Source organism: Nannospalax galili, unplaced genomic scaffold, assembly GCF_000622305.1.
Source record: "Nannospalax galili isolate Female #2095 unplaced genomic scaffold, S.galili_v1.0 scaffold185, whole genome shotgun sequence".
Taxonomy (NCBI): Eukaryota; Metazoa; Chordata; class Mammalia; order Rodentia; family Spalacidae; genus Nannospalax; species Nannospalax galili.
The window spans coordinates 2,074,125-2,092,125 of NW_008355474.1; the positions used below are offsets into that span (position 1 = coordinate 2,074,125).

The 18,001-nt window shown below is 44.1% G+C and overlaps 1 protein-coding gene across 2 annotated transcripts in view; it reads right to left on the reverse strand.

Annotated features, from left to right (window-relative positions):
• The window catches only part of Abhd2 (abhydrolase domain containing 2), a 115,320-nt gene that overhangs the window by 8,606 nt on the left and 88,713 nt on the right, over window positions 1–18,001 (reverse strand). For both annotated transcript variants that reach the window (XM_008852837.3, XM_008852836.3), the window contains 4 exons: window positions 12,809–12,992; window positions 6,460–6,552; window positions 5,016–5,126; window positions 2,535–2,604 (listed from right to left, as the gene is read on the reverse strand). In XM_008852837.3, coding sequence (XP_008851059.1) covers window positions 2,535–2,604; window positions 5,016–5,126; window positions 6,460–6,552; window positions 12,809–12,992 — 458 coding nt within the window. The remainder of the gene's footprint in view (window positions 1–2,534; window positions 2,605–5,015; window positions 5,127–6,459; window positions 6,553–12,808; window positions 12,993–18,001) is intronic.

Sequence of the window (18,001 nt, forward strand, 5' to 3'; positions counted from 1 at the left end):
GAGGTCACAAGTAGCCAGAACATAGAGGATTAAGAGTCTGCAGAATGCTGGTCCTTGGACAGGACTCCTACATTAAACTTCACCCACCTAGGGCTCAGGGACCATTGTGGAAGAGGGGGCAGACAGATTGTAAGAGCCAGGGAGGAGGTGCATGACTATATGGAACAGAGTCCTACAAGCTCCTAGGACCCTGCTCATATAATTCTATGGCAATGATGCCAGCACGCACAAGTACCATACAAACTCAGGCAGACAAAAACCTAGCATAGAACTGGGAAAATGAACAGCAGACCCCAATCTTAGCTGAAGAAATATTGGCAACTGATTACTGCTAGGTGAGGAAGAACTGATCTTCCTAAAACAAAGGACTCTAGGTAGGCTGACTAGACCTCAGTGGATGGACTTGCACTGGGGAATGACTGGTGACACAGTGGATCTTAACATGGATAACAGAGTATATGGGTTCCAGTGGGGGGTGCCATGGGAGGGTGCGTGGGGTTTAAAGATGATTGTTTGATATATTCTGTATGAAATACACAAAAATTCCATAAAAAGAAAAAAAAACTATGTACACATTCTTTCAGCTTATACTCTAGAGAAGAAAGTGGACTCCATTCCAAAGAGACCTTCTAGAAGAATCTGAACGATGAAAACAGGAGTGGGAGTCAGGTGTGTATACTTATACTTCTAGCTCTTGGGAGGTGGAGGCAAAAGGACTGTGAGTTTAAGGACAGCCAGGGATATATAGCAAGACCCAATCTCAAAGACCCAAGGGTTAGAGATGTAGCTCAGTAGTAAAACACTTGGCTAGCAGATGTAAGACCCTAGGTTCAATACCTCCCAACAATAAAACCAAACAAAGAGGAGTGGGCTGGTGTATATCAGGGGGCTCTTGGCAAGGTTATGTTCAATATTCACTTTAGCAAAAAGCATCCTTTTGGTTTTGGGTGGAGAAGGTACAGATGGGGCACTCAGACCACCCTGAATTACCATCCTGTGGTAGTGAATAGGTATGTTCTCCAGTTTTCTGGCTCTACACAGCTCACATTTCCATAATGGCTTAAATGAAGATGCCCAAAGCTAGGATGATGGCACTGACCTGGGAGGACTCACTGCTAAGACAGCCACAGAGCTGTAATTCACAATTATCTGTGCTAGCTGGGGAATAGTGGGCCAATCCAACAGATAGACATTGAGGGGGTTAAATGCGTAGTTCTATGTTTGAATAAAAAGAGCAACCATACAATGGCAGAATGAGAGAGGCTGGCTTGATGGTGGGTCAGGTTAAAAAAAAAAGGGAACTGTGCTGGCCACAAATTTAGTACACACAAGTTTACTACAGCTGCTAAAAGAACACAAAGGCAAACCAGAAACCAGTCTACCTTTCTCTTTTTTTTTTTTTTTTTTTTTTTTTTTGACAAGGTCTCACTATGTAGCCCTGGCCAGTCTGGAAATCCCTATGTAGACTGGACTTGATTTCAGATATCCACCTGCCTCTGCCTCCCAAGTGCTGAAAGTAAAGGTGTGCACCACCACACCCAATAACTTTTCTTTTCTAAAAAAAATTCTGTGTGTGTTTCTGTGTGTATGTATGAGGCGGGGGTGGAGGGGTGGGCACAATGCTATAGCATTTATGTTGTCACCTGAAAGGTCAGTTCTCTCCTTCTACAACATGTGGGTTCCAGGGATTGAACTCAGGACATCAGGCTGGTAGTAGGTGCATTCACCTGCTAAGCCATCTTCTTGGTCTTTTTTTTTTTTGAGTCATAATCTACATAGTCCTGCCTGGCTGGGTACTTGCTATGCACCCCAACCTGGCCTCAAACTCACAGCAATCCTCCTACCTCAGTATTCTGAGTCCTGCTATTACAGGTATGTGCCACTAATGTATGGCACCAGTCTACCTTCCTTCCATCCTATCTTTTCTTTTCTTTCTGAGACATGATTCTTCTGTAGTCCCAGCTCACCTGGAACTCACTATGTAGCTCAGGCTGGCCTTAATCTCACACATAGTGCTGGGATTAAAGGTGTGTGCCACCATGCCTGGCTACCAGTCTACTTTTCACCAGGTGTGTTCCTCATCACTCTGATATGGAATTCTACCCAATTTGCTCTGTGCTTGGCAGATCATGGCAGAAATCTGGAGTTTAGTGCTATATACCATGCTAATAAGATAAATAATAACTTCAAAAAAGGATCCAGTGTGGAAAAGAAACCTAGATGGATCTCCCATGAAAAACCATGGTGGAAACCAGGCAGTATTACACTGACAAAGGAAGTCTAAGAAAAAAATTAGATGTTGCAAGCAACTTCATAGCCTTGGGAGCAGCTTCACCTGGGTGGCAGCTCTGGGATTAAGGTACAACAGTCATCAAGAGACAGTTTGGTTCAATAAAAAGTCCAGGTAAAAATCTAGAGTGATTCCAGCCAGATTCTGGCTTTCCTTCTGCCAGCAAATTTAGAAAGGACATCTGTTGTACTGTGGGCAAGACTGGCTGGAATGACACTAATTCTGAGACGGTGCTGCCACTTACCCTGTGCAGGTACCTCATGCAACTTTCTTCCTCATAATACTCCTTCAGGGAGTTATAGCCATGGAACTTCCTGGAACACACACACATACACACAAAGGTAAAATAATATTTGTTGTAAATTGAGCTAATTATTCTCTCATTTCTACACTAACGCACTGCTATGATAGAATGTGCACAGGTGGTGACTGCACTATTGCTCTGGCTCTTGCATTAAGATAAATGCCGGTGGCAGAGTGTGGGGTCAAGAGCATTCCTAGGCATCTGGATTTTAACCCAGATTCGGCCACTTTCTGGTTGGGTGATCTCAGGCAAATGGCTCAAGTTCCCTGAGCTTTGGCTGTTCCTCTGTAAAGAGGATCAAAGGCAGGACCTTCCTCGATGTGCTGTGAGGTTTATGATATATGGAAGCACTTACCCACATAGTCACTAGCCTAGAGAAATCTCCAAGTCAGTGTCATCTGAGGTAATTACCAGTGGCCATTATACCTTTTGAGTCACCTTAAAACCGTATTATCACTCTTGACAGAGAAACTCAAATGCAAAGGCATGTGATAAATCTTTCAAGAGTTATTCCTGATCATTGTAATTTGAAATGAAATATATATTGGAAAGTAAGATACAGACAGGGGTTTGAAGTCACTATTTCTACTCACTCAAGGAGCTGTTTTATCACAGATAAACTGTCATTTAATAAAACCTTTAGTGCTCTATCCAAAATATCCAGCAGTTCTGCTCAGCCCTGGGTTCTCAGAGGCCTGGCAAGTTCAGCCTGGAGTTCTGACGCTGGAATTCTACTCTATGCCAGAGGACCTTTGAACACTTTATTTCATCCTGACTCAGGGTAGGGCCTCTAGTTTCTGAAGGTGGATCTTTTCTGCTTTGACTCAGGTCTCCAAGATGTCTTGCCTCCCCCAGAGCTGTGGATCTCTTCTACCTCTAGCCTTCTTAGGTATCTGTCTGGAAATGACCCAGAAAGCTCAAGCCAGACCACTAGGGACCCCTTGTAGGAGGAGGCTGTGTGCAGAGATCATGATCAGGGCCTCTGTCCTTGTGAATTCAGTCTTCTGTGGTTTCCCAAAACATTTCATTCCTCCAGCACTGCTGGTGACTGATTTATGAGGAGGCTGCCCAAAACTGAGTGTCATTACAAAGCTGCTATTACCCAATACTATTAATGAGGAAGAACTTTACACAAGTTGAGGGACATTCTTTTGGGGGCTTAAGTTTAGAAGAAGAATGCGAAACAAATTTAAATAAAACTAATTTTTAAAAATTAAGTACCACAGTAAGTCACATACTATATCATAAAAGGAATGGGTGTTATACATTTTCATTTTAAAAATTCTTTTTTGATTTATTTTTATTTTAGGTGTTTGAGTGTTTTGTCTGCATGTATGCAAATGCACCCATACATGTAATGCCTGTGGGTACTGGATTGCCTGGAAATGGAGTTACAGGTAGTTGTTAGCCTCCATGTGGGTGCTGGGGACAGAACTGGGTCCTCTGCAAGAGCAGGCAGTGCTCTTAACAGCTGAGCCATCTCTCCAGCCTCCATTTTCATCTTTTTATTTTTTGTTTTTTATCTTTTTTGAGACAGTGTTGCCCTGTAGCCCCAGCTGACCTGGAACTTGCTACATAGACCAGGCTGCTCGAACTCACAGAGATCTGCCTGCCTCTGCCTTCCAAGTGCTGGGATTAAAGGCGTGCGCCACCACGCCCGGCTATTTTCATCTTTTAAGCATACTATCAATTCCAATTTTTATTTGCTTTGAGAAACTGCTAACAGGTACGTTCAAGTTTATCTGGTACAAAAATGTTACTAAAGTCTCACGAAGAAGAAAAGTTAGATCTCAAGCTCTCAGGTCATTGACGACCTATTGAGGGAACATCTGCTGGCTTTAGGCCACATCTAAAGTGTCAAATGATTATAAACTGACACTGTTGGGCCATAAACACAGCAGTTCAGGCAGGGAAAGAATAAACCAGAGAAATGGACGGGGTTGTATCTTGCACTTGGAGAAGCATTTTAGGTACCCCATGGATAGTGGTTGTGTGTGTTTTGTTTGAACCACACAGGTATCTGGCTCATCTTTTGTTTTCTAACTTTGGTAGAGACTTAGCCTTATGAATAATTATGGTATAAGAAGTACTTCCTTTCCTCCACCGCAAGGGCAGATCTGGGTGGTACTGATCTTGTCCGGTGCTGAGGTGGGACAGGTAGTAGTGTATGGAGAGGGACAACTAGGGTAGGCACACTTCACTCCCCAGTGCAAGCTGCCTGTGTCACGTGGGATGAATGGGCATAGTCTCTACCCATTTTCCAGGAGATTAGAATTTTTGTATGTTTGTGAAATCTTCTTTTAAACATCAGACACTTATTCAAAGGAAAAGAAGCCACTATGGCAAAGTGGTAGTGCTGGACAGAGCTGACTGGCAGCCTCCAGCCTGGCACCTGGCCCACAGCATCCCTTGGGAACCCACCTCATCACGTTGTCATCAATCTGCATCAGAGATGTTGCTGTGTAGAGCCGGCTCAAGTCCGTATCCTCCAGGCTCTGGGGTTTCTTAACATGGTCTCCAAAAAGAGCTTGTCTGGAACAAGACACAAAAGCAAACAGCAATGTAGAGGAGAAGTCACCACAGTGGAGCCTGCTTCCCTGCACACAGGCAGGCCAGGAGTGTCCTGTTGCTATGCAACTGAGCAATATGGTAAATTTAACATACAACCCTTCACTTTCTAATGTATTTGGGTTTTTGTTTTCCTGAGGTATTACAAACTGAAACTAGGGTCTTGAATGCTAGGCAAGCATTCTGCTGTGAGCTATACAGTCAGCTCTTATTCTTATTTTTGACATAGGATCTCATGTAAGCCCGAGCAAACTTCAAATTCCTTGTGTAGCCAAGGCTAACCTTGAACTCATGATCCTCCTGTCCCCATCTCTTCAAGTTCTAGGACTATAAGCATGTGCTACCATGCCTGGCTCCCTTGAGCCTTCAGAATGTCCAAGATGTGTGCTAGTGACTTCTGAATGGCTGCAGGAAGATGAACATCAAGACCTTGTTTTCCTTTTCAGGGGCACTAAGACAAACTGAATATTGGGTTTCAAGATAGTCAAGTAGTGTAGAACCTTCAACACAGGGAGAAGGGCCCAGGAAGAGCCCTTTGGAGAGTGATGGGCAGCAGACCAAATGCTAGGGACTAGTGTTTACACTCCTGTTGATGCTGTCCCCTTTGGCAGATCCTCTTTTCCTTTACGAGCCTGGTGGAGGAGAGGAAACCTGAGCTAGGCCTTAAGGAATGGGCTGGGCCCAGTGAGCAGATGCTGGAAAGGGGAGTAAGTGGGGTAGAGAATTCAAAGGGCACAGGTGCTCTTTAAATGGCCCAGTGTAGCTAGAAGGGAAGGGAAGCACCAGGGAGGAGAGAGAAAAAACAGTGGTAAGAATAATTATAATAAAATCATTGTTGGTATCCATGCAGACTCCTGTTCCCTGGGCACCATCTGAACTATGAAGGACTCTGAGCAGGATCAGTGATGTAAACATGCAGAGGCTGAGCCTCCAGCAGGCAGGTACCAATGCTCCACTCTGAACCTTCTGCCCTGTGGCTGAACACTGAGGGGCCCAGTCCTAAAGTCTTGCACAGAAACATCCTGGGAGGGTCACCTCAACAATGACAAGCCACCTCAGGAATACCCTAATTGCTCTAAATGTCTCACCTTACTGGGAGTTACCAAGGCAAAAAGTGGTTTGTGAATTTGCAGCTGGGATGAGTTTGTTCTGACCAAGTCCCCAATGCAGTCAAAAGAGAGTTTACACCCAGTTTTCTTTTCCCTCCTGAAGAAACAGGAGTCTGGACTTTAGTGAGTCCTAAATGAGCCTAGGAAAGAACCCGGCATCTCCTGAGATAGAACAGAAGGGGACATACCTGTGGGACAGGATGATCTTCTTCATGTTATCAGCCATGAGGAAGTTGTAGAAGCGCCGGCACTGGTCCCACTGCATGAAGGTCTCCTGGGCCCTGAAAGAACACAGCAAGAGTGAGGGACTAAGAGAGGCTCTAAGATTGTCATGAGGTACTTTGTGGAGAGTGCACTCTCTGGCTACAGGCCTCTGCTTTGGCTAACGGCTTTGAAGTGGAGTGTTCAAACATCTGTGAGAGAAGATGCAAGACCCTCTGAAGAGCCCTGGAGGCCTCCAGGGCTAGAAAGGAACAGCGGGTAGTTGGTGGCACTCCTGACATCCTCCTGGCCTTCTGAGAGTTTGCTCCAATTGGTTAAAAAATAAATGAATAGTGAAAAGGTGTGTAATGTGCTTATAAAGCACAGGTTGAAGCTTTAAGTGAAGAATAACAATGACCACCCCCAAGGTCAAAAGGCTATGGAATCTTTATGCACATACGGGACCTCCCCACACTCTGCAGGCACATAAACACAAGCCAGGTCACCACAGGTGGGACCCTGGCTAAGGGAAGGCAGCAGCCTAATGGTCTTCCTTTTCAATCAGTGAGCCACAACCTGCTGCCTCAATATGCTCCTCCTTCCTCTGATCTTAGACTTCTGTTTTCCCTTTCTCTGAAAGCCATGGTCTCTCAGAAGCCCAGTTTTCTCTTGATCTCATTCATTTCTTCCTTGGCTGAGATCCTGACTGAGGGGCTTGCTTGCTTTTGTCAGCACTACTTCAAACAAGAGGGACTGCAGAGAGAAGGGAGAGAGGATGGTCCTGGCTATAATGTTAAGCTATAAAAAGATGCGTCAGCACTGTAGAGGCTTTTGGGTTCAATATCATGGGTGTTGCTTGGAGAGAGGCTCTGTGGTTCACGGGGGTCCTGGGCTCAAAGAAGAAAAGACAAGGATGATGGGCCAATGTTTAACTTGGCTTATTTTGATTCTTATTATCTTTGGTTTCTCACTCAGTATATTTAGAGGTTGTCTTTCTGCCACCTTTGGATATATAAGTAAGGAACTAAATGTCATTGGTTTAATAAAACATAATTAAGGTCAAGGTACTACAAAACACCCATACCACATATTTTAAAAAGGTCTAATTCTATCACCATCAAACTGAGCATAAATAAGAGGGGACACCTATAGATTAAAGGAAACAAGAAATAGAGGCTGGCGAGATGGCTCAGAGGGTAAAAGCATCAGCTGTGCAAACTTGATGACCTAAGTTTGATCCCTGGAACAAAGGGTGGAAAGGAAAGGAAAAACTGATTCTGGAAATTGACCTCTGATCTCCACATGCATGTTACCACACAAGTCTACACTCATACATACACAATAATAAGCAAAATAAAAATTAAAAAGATGTTTCTGAGACAAAACAGTGTAAAGTGTGAGCACTGTTTGGGTCCTGACTCAAAGAAATCAATGGCTAAAACCCATCTGGGGCAAACAGACCTGAACACTGGGTAGAAACAGTATTTGTGGTTCTATTGAAGTTTTTTAGTCTTGGAATTTGCTTTAAAATAATCCAGTTTATTGGGGCGTGGTGAGTGAATGAGTTTAAGAATAGCTTTGAGTTAAGCCTTGTTGAAGCTGGTGAAGGGCATGCAATATAATGTAACATAACATAACATAACATAACATAACATAACATAACATAACATTATTACAGACTTGTACCACCAAACTGGGCTCAAGATCTTATTTAAATTTTTTTGTATGTATTAAAATATTTCTATAACAATGAAGGAGGAAGAGGGTGAGAAACGAAGAAAGAAAACCACCTTTTGGAATATGAGTGACTGAAAATTATTTGCCTTGCTGAAAGGTTAAAGATCAAAGATATAGGCTGGAGAGATTGCTCAGCGGTTAAGAACACTGGTTGTTCTTGCAGAAGACACAGGTTCGAATCCCAGCACCCACATGACAGCTAACAACTGTCCGTAACTCCAGTTCCAGGGGATCCCAACAGCCTCTTCTGACCTCTGCGGGCATTGCACGACATGGGTGTACTTACCTATATGCAGGCAATATACGTACACACATAAAAAAAAAAAAGATCAAAGATATAGAGAAGAGTCCGTTGTTTTTCACTTGTTAGATTGCTGTGCCATGAGCCTCTACCAACACCTCAGGGATGGTAAGAGACCAAGCAGGTTATCCAGAACCATTACACAGCAGTCCACCAAGAACTTCACTCAACCAGCTCCTGTCCATGGCAAGTGCCAATGCTTTGGCATTTTTTTGTGCAGTGAGAGGAGGAAGGAGCCAGGACTGTCTAGTGTGGAAGATGGGCTTGGGCCTTGGGTTTGGTGATGGAATGAAGGTCTACACTGGCCAGGCCACAGTCAAAAGAACAGTAGGGTGGTATAGTCAACATCACAGGGAGTGCATCAAACTGCACAGGCCACTTCTTCTCTCTAATTCTTAGTTTCTTCATCTGCCCAATCAGGAGGCTGAAGTAGAGAGTCTGTTTCCACAGTTGAAGTATTCAGATGGCCCCATGTGAAGTCAGAGAGAGGGCATCTCAGGACCCTAGTGGTGTTTTCACTGTTTCTGTTAATAGTGGTTAGAATTCTGCAGACAGGTGGATATGGTGAGTGGCCAACTAGTCATGGTGCTAACAGTGGGCCTGCATGCTTACTTTTGGCTGGATGGACCACATATCCCTGAAGGATGGGAAGTATCTGCCTGGGATCTTGGTGATCCAATGAAGGAGGTTAAAGAAAATGGTGGTGGAGTGAGAACACTCACACGAAACTGTGTGAACCCAGACTATGAAGATAGACCAATTTCAAGTATCAGAGGGGCATAAGGACAGAAGTGGGTCATGAGAGTGCATGGGAAACTCTGAGGGGGTAGAAGAAAAGATGTTATTCAGCTGTATGTCAATGGGCAGAGCACTCAAGGAGAACTGACCTCATGAGAGCGTAGAAGATTCTAGAGGTGGAGCCAGCAAGACGTCTCAGTAGATAAAGTTACTAGCTGCCAAGCCTAACAGCTTGAGTTCAATTCCTGGAAGCCACATGGTGGTAGGAGAGAACTGATTTCCCCAAAATTGTCCACACATGCACTGTGGTACTCACCCTCACTTCCCATAAATAAGTCAATCAATTAAATAAATAAATAAATAAAAATAAATAAATAAATAGAAGACCCCCAGGGATATCACTGAGACTGTATGAAAAAGGCAGGATACTATGATGGAGACTGTGTGGTTACTCAAAATAAGTTCACTTTTAGACCTAGGATGTCCAAAAACTCCAGAAGAAAAACATGCAAAGACCATTTGGGAGAGCTGCTAGGCTAGATAAAAGAAATGTGCTGTACATTTTAAATTTATGTGCTGTACACATATACTGTATAAATGTGCTGTACATTTTGGATTTATTTATTTTTATATGTATGAGAGTTTTGCCAGCGTGTACATGCAATGTCCTTGGTGGCCAGAAGAGGGAGTTGGATCCTTTTGGAACTGGAGTTATAGATGGTTGTTGGGTCTACCATGTAGATGCTGGAAACTGAACCCAGGTCCTCCTAATGAGCAACCAGTGCTGTTAGCCACTAAGCTATCTCTCCAGTCCCGTGTTTTACATATCAGATGCCAGTCAAGATGCAGAAAGGCCTTCTGGCTCCACCTGCACAGCTGCCTTCACTCCAAGGATAAAATAGCTCCTCCCTACCTCAAGTGTTTGCAAGGAAAAAAAGATTATATAGGCTTAAAGTAAGGAACTTTCTTCCATTCATTTGGTCTTGGCTAAAATGCTGAGAGAATCTGAGTCCCAAGCAGCACCAACACATGGGAGACAATGGCGTTTCTTTGACCTGTCACAATTCCCATGTGGAGGACTGTAGGATCTCAGCCAAACATTAATCATGCTCCAGAGATTAAACTTAGGACATTTCATGCTTATTGTAGGAGGCTGTGACAAAAGGGAAGTATGTATGAAGCTCTTAGAGGCCTCAGAAGGGGAAGGGGCTGAGTAGACTGAGGAAAGCACCTCACAGATTCTAGTTTCCTACATTCTTAGTTTGCGAACTGTGCTGATCATGTGCCTTTTCCAACAGCAGATGGCGCTATTGCAGTAAAATGCAAAGAAACGTTCTAAGATTTCTGCATTGAAAGATGGGTAGAAGGGAGGAGGGGAGAAGGAGGAGGAGGGAGGAGAGGACAAATTTGTCCTAATCTTCCTATTTAGAAAATCTAGAGCTCTCTGAACACTAGGGCAGCATTTACATAAGTTCTCTATATTCAGGTTAGGAAGGGAATCCAGTGATTCACACATTATAGATAACAGGATGCTGAAAATTAAACCAGTTGTAGTTGAAAGCAGAGAGGACCCCACAACTCTAGGCTCCTCTGGGCCCTGCTCCCTTAGATCTGGTGGAAGGTTGGTTCCTTGATAACCTTTTTTGTAATCCCAGTGATTGGGTGGGATGGGACTCTGGCTAGCTCTGGTTATGCATAGCCACGAAGTGAAAATTGAACATTTTTCCTTAAGCCAAGATAAAAGGAATATGCCTTTTCAGCTGACTCCCAGAGTGTCTACCTACAGGAAGGATCCACACAGGACAAGGGTCTAACATAATCCTAGAATGCCAGAGATACAGAGACCACTCAGGTCTCCAAACCCAATGACTTCTCAACATGACCAAGTATCTGAAGTCACCTATGAAATGGGTCCAAAAGGCAGATTCCTGGGCTTCACCAGTCAGAATCTCCAGAGGCAGGACTCCCTAAAGCTGAATTTATCTCTAACACAATCCCCTCAAGTGATTCTTTTCTTAAAACTTATTACTATTGTGTGTGTGCATGATGATGATGATGTGTAGGGATGTACATGCCACAGCGAGCACGTAGAGGTCAGAGGACAACTCTGTGGAGCTGGTTCTCCCTTTCTACCTTTATGTGGGTTCTGAGAATCAAACTCAGGTTGTCAGGCTTACTCAGAAAGTGCTCATACCTACTCACCCACCTGACCAGCTCCCAGCCTCCTGTCCCCCTGCCCATGATTCTCAATAAAGGAGACAGCCAGTAGTTCATCAGACTGGTCTTTATGATCCACTGACCTAGCCCATCTCCTTTATTTTCTAGTAAAAGGAATGATGACACTAGCTGATAATCACATGCTACAGGCCAGGCACTGCTCTGAGAACTTCATACACATTTGATTCTCATAATGGCATGATATGGTAGATGCTATTTATTATTATCAACCATGTTGTAGATAAGGAAACTGGAATCCAATCATTGGTCCTAGAACTCAGCAAAGGTTGCATTAGTGATGTTTTAAATTTTTCTCTTGAGTACATTTGGGGCCTCTTTTTTGGCCAGCTTTATTCCACATAGGCAGAGGGTGAATTCTAGGCCCACAACTGCCCTTTGCATGATATGCTGGCTTCACGTTCCAGTACTATGTGCCTTTAGAAATAACACAGATTGCCTCTGTCCATCAGAGAATAATGAGATAGGTTTAAACTGCAGCATGGAAGATAAAGGTGAGGCAAAATCGAAAGACTCTTATAAAGTATAAAAGATAGTTTGGGGATAGATGTGTGGCCCAGCAGTAGAGGCCTTGCCTAGCATGCACAAGGCCTTGGGTTTGATCCTCAGTACTTCAGGAAGAAAACAAAAATCTAGAACAATAAAGAAGTTTTATTTTTACTTTCTTGTACAAATTTGGATCTCCTTGAGAGATCTTTGATAATGAGTCATACGCATCTGTAATGTAATATGAGAAAAGGCATTATCAGGAAGGGTAAGAATGGGAAAAACTGTGAGTGCAGCTGAAGAGCCTGGAGAAATGTGTGACTGAATGTGTGTGACTGAATGTGTGTGTGTGTGTGTGTGGTGTTAACTTGAGAGACCTGGGACAGTAGTGATACTGATGGGGAGGCAGAACACAGACTTATCCTATAGAGCATCTGCTGCCAGAGACTAAGGGGCAACATCAACCTTGCTCTGTAGATCAGCTCCTCCAGAAGGATGTCTGGGATGTCTGAGAGGTGAATCCTTCAGTGGAGGACACTGATTAGATGACTTCCACAGATTCCCTTCCAGATACCATCCTGCAGGAAGGACTACAAGGCCCAGCTCTCAGATGCTGGCTGCCTGTCTCCTGTACTCTCTCCTTAAGCCATAGTTCTGCCATATTCCTAAAGCATGAACAGATGAGTCACCTCACAGAAACTCCCCAGGGAAGCAGCTGCTACTAGGGGGGAACTTTGCTGACCCAATTACAGATCTGATTCTGAAATACAGTTATGCTTCCCAGGCATAATCAAGGACTGATGGAGGAAACAAGGGTATGTGTGATGGAGATGGCTTACCTCAGTGCACTGTACCCCTGGCACACGCTGACACAGCACAGGACCTTTTCCTGGTTTGCCTGAGTCTCCCCCAAGTATTTGCACACAATGTTACCACCCAGGCTGAAGCCCACGACGACCAGCTGGGTCTGGGGATATGTCTTCTTGATGTAGTTCACCATGGCTCCAAACTCCCATGTGCAGCCTGTCGGCAAAAGATGAAGTCACTCGATCATTTCAGGTGCAACAAATATTAGAGAAGATGCAAGCTGTAGGGTTACTAAGGGCCAATACACTGAAAGAACAAGAGATATATGTGCATGTCTATGCTGCGGATAAAGGGCAAGAGACAGGCAGACAGATACTGCTTTTTGGATATGTGAGAGAAATTTCCAGATGCCCCTTTGTATTAGTGTTCATGGACATCCAAAGAGATCTTCCCAGGGTGCGTGTGAGCACCTATGTTCCCACACAGATGTAAACACAAGCAAAAGTAAATCCCTTTGGGATTAACTTCTTGGCTACAAACTGGGCCGTATACCAATGAATACAATGATTCATGGAGTTAAGAACCCAGAGGATATTATTTACAGGATCTTCTTGTCAGCTCTGGGAAGACGAACTTCAGTCCAGAGAGACAAACGACTGCTCTGTGGGATTTGGTCAAGTGTTCTTAGTCACATAGAGACAGGTTGCTAAGGGAGGCAGGCTCATTCAGAAACACTCAGAGGGCCTTGTGAATGGGCCTGGTCTGCCCAGGAGGGATGATCTCAGCTGGCATCCTCTGGGAAGCTGTTGGAGCCAGGCTATGTCTCTTCAGTTGTGCTAAGGCAGAGGAGGCTGGTGGCCATCCAGAGGCAAAGGATTCAGCACATCCTTCTAAGACCTAAACCTGAACTGTAGGGAACCAACTTAAGAGTAAAACGTAACAAGGAAAGTATGGGAGGCTGGCAAGAGGCACATACTACACACACCAACATGAAAAAGTATAGATTTACAGTGAAAATGGGAGATGCTGACCTGGCATTGGCACAGAGGTTTGATAACCCTGTAAGGTTTGAATAGAAGCTTCCAGAACCAGCAAGCAATGGGGAATGATATCTTTGGAACCTACAAAAATTCTCTCTCTGTTCATCTGTTTCCTTTTTAAAACTTTTTTTATTTTTTGAGACAGGGTCTCATATATCCCAGTTGTCATCAGAATGTCTGGGGATGGGACTTAGGCAAGGTGCCCTTTCAGAGGATCCCTGAGGTAGTCCTGGTGTACCACCAGAGCTGAGACCCATTTCTCTAGAGAACAAGGATCTTGGCTGGGCATAACTTAATCCTGCAATCTCAGCATTTGGGAGGCTGAGGCAGGAGGATCCTGAGTTTGCAGGCCAGCCTGGGCAATATAGCAGGTACTTTATCTCAAAACAAGAGAAAAATCAAAAGAAAGGCAGGCCTCATCTTTGTAATCCCAGCACCTCAGGGGTGTGATTATGTGCTGAAGCAGAAGGATTTCTTGGAGTAAAAGTCCAGTCTGTGTAATATAGTGATTTCTACACTGTCTCACAAATCAAAAACAAACAAACAGCAGCAAAACATTACCAGCTGTGAACTATATGAGAAAGGATTTTTCTGAGGTACTCTCCCATCTGTCTCTGGGCCACTGGGTTCCAGACTCCTTTCCCTTTCTGTATACAGGAAGCAACCTGCACAGATGGGGTGCTGTTCAGCCTTTTGGAAGCATCTGAAGTAGAGCAACTTTCCACATTTCCTCAAAGCAAGGTTTTCCCAGAGGTACAGTTCCAGGTCACAACTAGACATGCCCTGTAGACCCCTCTAACACCTAACAAAAACAAACTGCCTTCCCTTTCCCTTCTCATACCCTTCCTTCCTAGCCCAGGTTGAACCAGAATGCAATATGTAGCTCAAGCTGTCTCTAATTTGTAGCAATCCTCCATCTCTTGCATGCTAGGATTACAGGCATGAGCAAACTCAGATTCAAAAACAAAGTTTAAATATATCCAGTTGTTTTGTGGTAATGTTTCTTTGCTAAGAGTGAATCAGAAAACTTGCCTGGAGGGTAACATTGCTACAAAGGGCTAGAGGTGTGGCTCAGTGATGCTTGCCTAACATGCACGAGGCCCTAAGTTTGATTCTCCAGCACTGCAAAAATAAACATCACTGTAAGAATGGCGTGATAGTTCAGCAACTGTCAAAAGTGTGGTTCACAGTGTGGAAGCTTCTTCCAAATGTTTGTTCCTGGTCCCTTGCTCCAAACCTATTGACTCAGGAGCTTCAGAGTTGGGGATTACACAGCAAGTGGCAGGTCCTATCTCCAGAGTTTCTCCTTCAGTGGGTCTGGGTGGGCTGAATTTACATTTCCAATGTGATGTCAGGTGATGATGACACTGTTGGCCCAGGGGCCATATTTTGAGAATTACCTTCCTAAATTGATAGGAAAGGTGGATGAAATCCTTAATTCTTTTGATTCTTTTGTCTTTTAAAGGGCCAGATGAAAAAGATGTTTCATGCTATTTATAGGTAAGAAAATTGGAATTAAAATAACAATTAGCATTTTTTTTAGTTTATACTCAAAGACTTTTTACTCTGACAAAAAGAAAAGTATGAGTTTAATAACCACATACTTAGAAGAAGCATTTCACTGCATCAAAATTTACATATTCAATAACAATTTTCTGAGCTAGGATGCATCTCTTACAAAATTGGCTGTACATTTTTAGGTTTACAGTTGAATTATTACAGTTATACAATATTGTACTCAGTATAAACCCTATAAGACATAAAATTAAATAAGGTTTTAACCTTTAAAAAAGATCTCTGTTTCATTAACAATTAGCATTTTTTATACCTGCTTGTATCAGAAAAGATAATCAAGTTTGCCAATAGCCATGACTAGGGAGGTTACTTGTAATAGGTTTGCAAGTGTATTCATTGTGAGTGTATACACAATGGGATAGACAGGCCTTGGAGGGCATTGTGGTAATATTATTAATGCTTTTAAAAGTATAGTCCTTAACCCAAGTGTGGTGGCACATATCTGTAATCCCAGAACTTAGAAAGATGATGCAGGAGGATAAGAATTCAAGGTCATCCTCAGCTACACAGCACATTCCAGGCCAGCCTGGGCTACTTGAGACAGAATAAAACAAGCAGAAAAAGTATAATCCTTTGAATCCTTGAGGTTAAAGGCAGAAGGATCATGAGTTCAGGGCCAGCCTGGGCTACAAGTTAGGCCCTTTCTCAAATAACAAAATAAAAATCTAGTCTTTTGGTCTAGCAATTCCTTTTCTGGGAACTTTATGCTGCAGATATACTTGTATATACATGTAAAGACATATGTATATGAATGTTCCCTGAAGTGCTGTTTGTAGTAGCGAAGGCTTTGGAACAAACTCCACTTCCATCAACAGAGGGCTGGTGAATAAAACACTGCACTGCTGTGAAAGAGAATGATGCTGTGGGATCTGACCTGCTACATGGATGACTCTGAGCCATCTTCCAGAAGGACAAAACAAGGGCAGGAGAGAGTGCTATCTCATGTGTGCTTGGGTTTGGAAATGAAATATATGTGAACATGTCTAATTTTAGCATATCTATTTGCTGAATAACTGTGGCAGATACCTATTTCAGAGAGGAGAACTGAGGGCCTCAGATTTAATAAAAATCTAGCCAAATAGGGGTCCAGAGAAATGGCTCAGCAATTAAGAGCACTGGCTGCTCTTGCAGAGGACCCAGGTTTAGTTTCCAGCACCTACATGTGAAAAAAACCTAGGCGCCATGAGGCCACCTGATAGGAATGCCTGACAAGAAGTCAAGCATTGAGAAACTAGCTTATCAGAAAAACAGGACGTAGTGGTCAAGCCATCTGCATCTGGCAATCCCCGGGGCTCGATACCAGGAAATCAGAAAAACCTCTGTGTCCCTGAGGTCACCTCCCATTTAGCAATCCCACTTCCCCTTAGCCCCGACCCTTACCCCATATTTCTGTGTGCTTTTGAAATTACTCTGTGTGTTTTTGAATTAACCAATAACCGCGCTTCTGCTTCTGTACCCTGCTTCTGCTCTATAAAAGTGCAAAAACCCAGCATGGGGGCGCGCAAGTCCTCCGAGGAGACTTTGTGCCCACAGGTACCTGTGTATCAAATAAACCTCATGCTGTTGCAACCCGAAGACTGACTTGTCCTCAGTGGTCTCACTCTTACAATTGGAGGTCCCACCGAGATCAGCCGGTCAGAGGGAACCACCAGGACAACTCCAGTCCCTTCGGGGAGGTGAGTTGGCCGGCCAACCTCAGTGTTGTCTCTGTGTCTTGCGTTGTCTGTCTTTTGTCTGTTTTGTCTGATCCTGTTAGGCAGCGTCTGTAGAATTTGGAACCTGAGATCTCGTCTGTACTTTTGGACAGTGCAAGAGCAAGACGACGGTCTTTGAGCTTTGCCTGTCAGCCTGGGGGACGCCCCAGGGTCTGTGAGATCCACATCCGTAGAACTTTTTGTTCATTTGTATTCGTGGATCTCGTCCGGGCAAGGGACGTGGAATCCCCTTGTCGGACGTCTGGACAAGGGACGTGGAATCCCCTTGTCACCTGACCGAGCTGCACATCTGAGTAAATTGTTTTTCTGTGTGTATTCTGTGTATTTGTGTTGGTCGCGACCGCATCCCAATGGTCTGGGGTGCCCGGTATTTTGGAGCTCAATATACATCTGAAGGATACGTATCCCTGAGACGCGGAGCACCAACCCCGCCATCTGATTTTATACTTTCACTTTTTCTCCAGAGTCGCGCTAAGCTATACCTTGCCGCCGGCTGTCTGTTTTTATTGTCTCTGCTGTTTGTTTGTCTCTTTATAATTCTAGAAAGTCCTAAAATGGGACAACAACTAACTACCCCTTTGAGTCTGACCTTAGATCACTGGAAAGAAGTCAAGAGCCGAGCCCACAACCAATCAGTGGAAATCAAGAAGAATCGATGGATAACCTTTTGTTCCTCCGAGTGGCCCACGTTTAATGTCAGTTGGCCTCGGGATGGGACTTTTGATTCTGATGTTATTTTGCACGTTAAAGCTAAGATCTTCTCTCCCTCCCTATCATCCCCCTCCGCAGGCTGCTGCGGCGGTTCCAGATGATGTCCAAGCAGAGGGACCGGAGGTCGCTCCCTCTCCCATTGCGGGTCGACTCAGAGAGAGGAGAGGACAGGGAGATTCCTCAC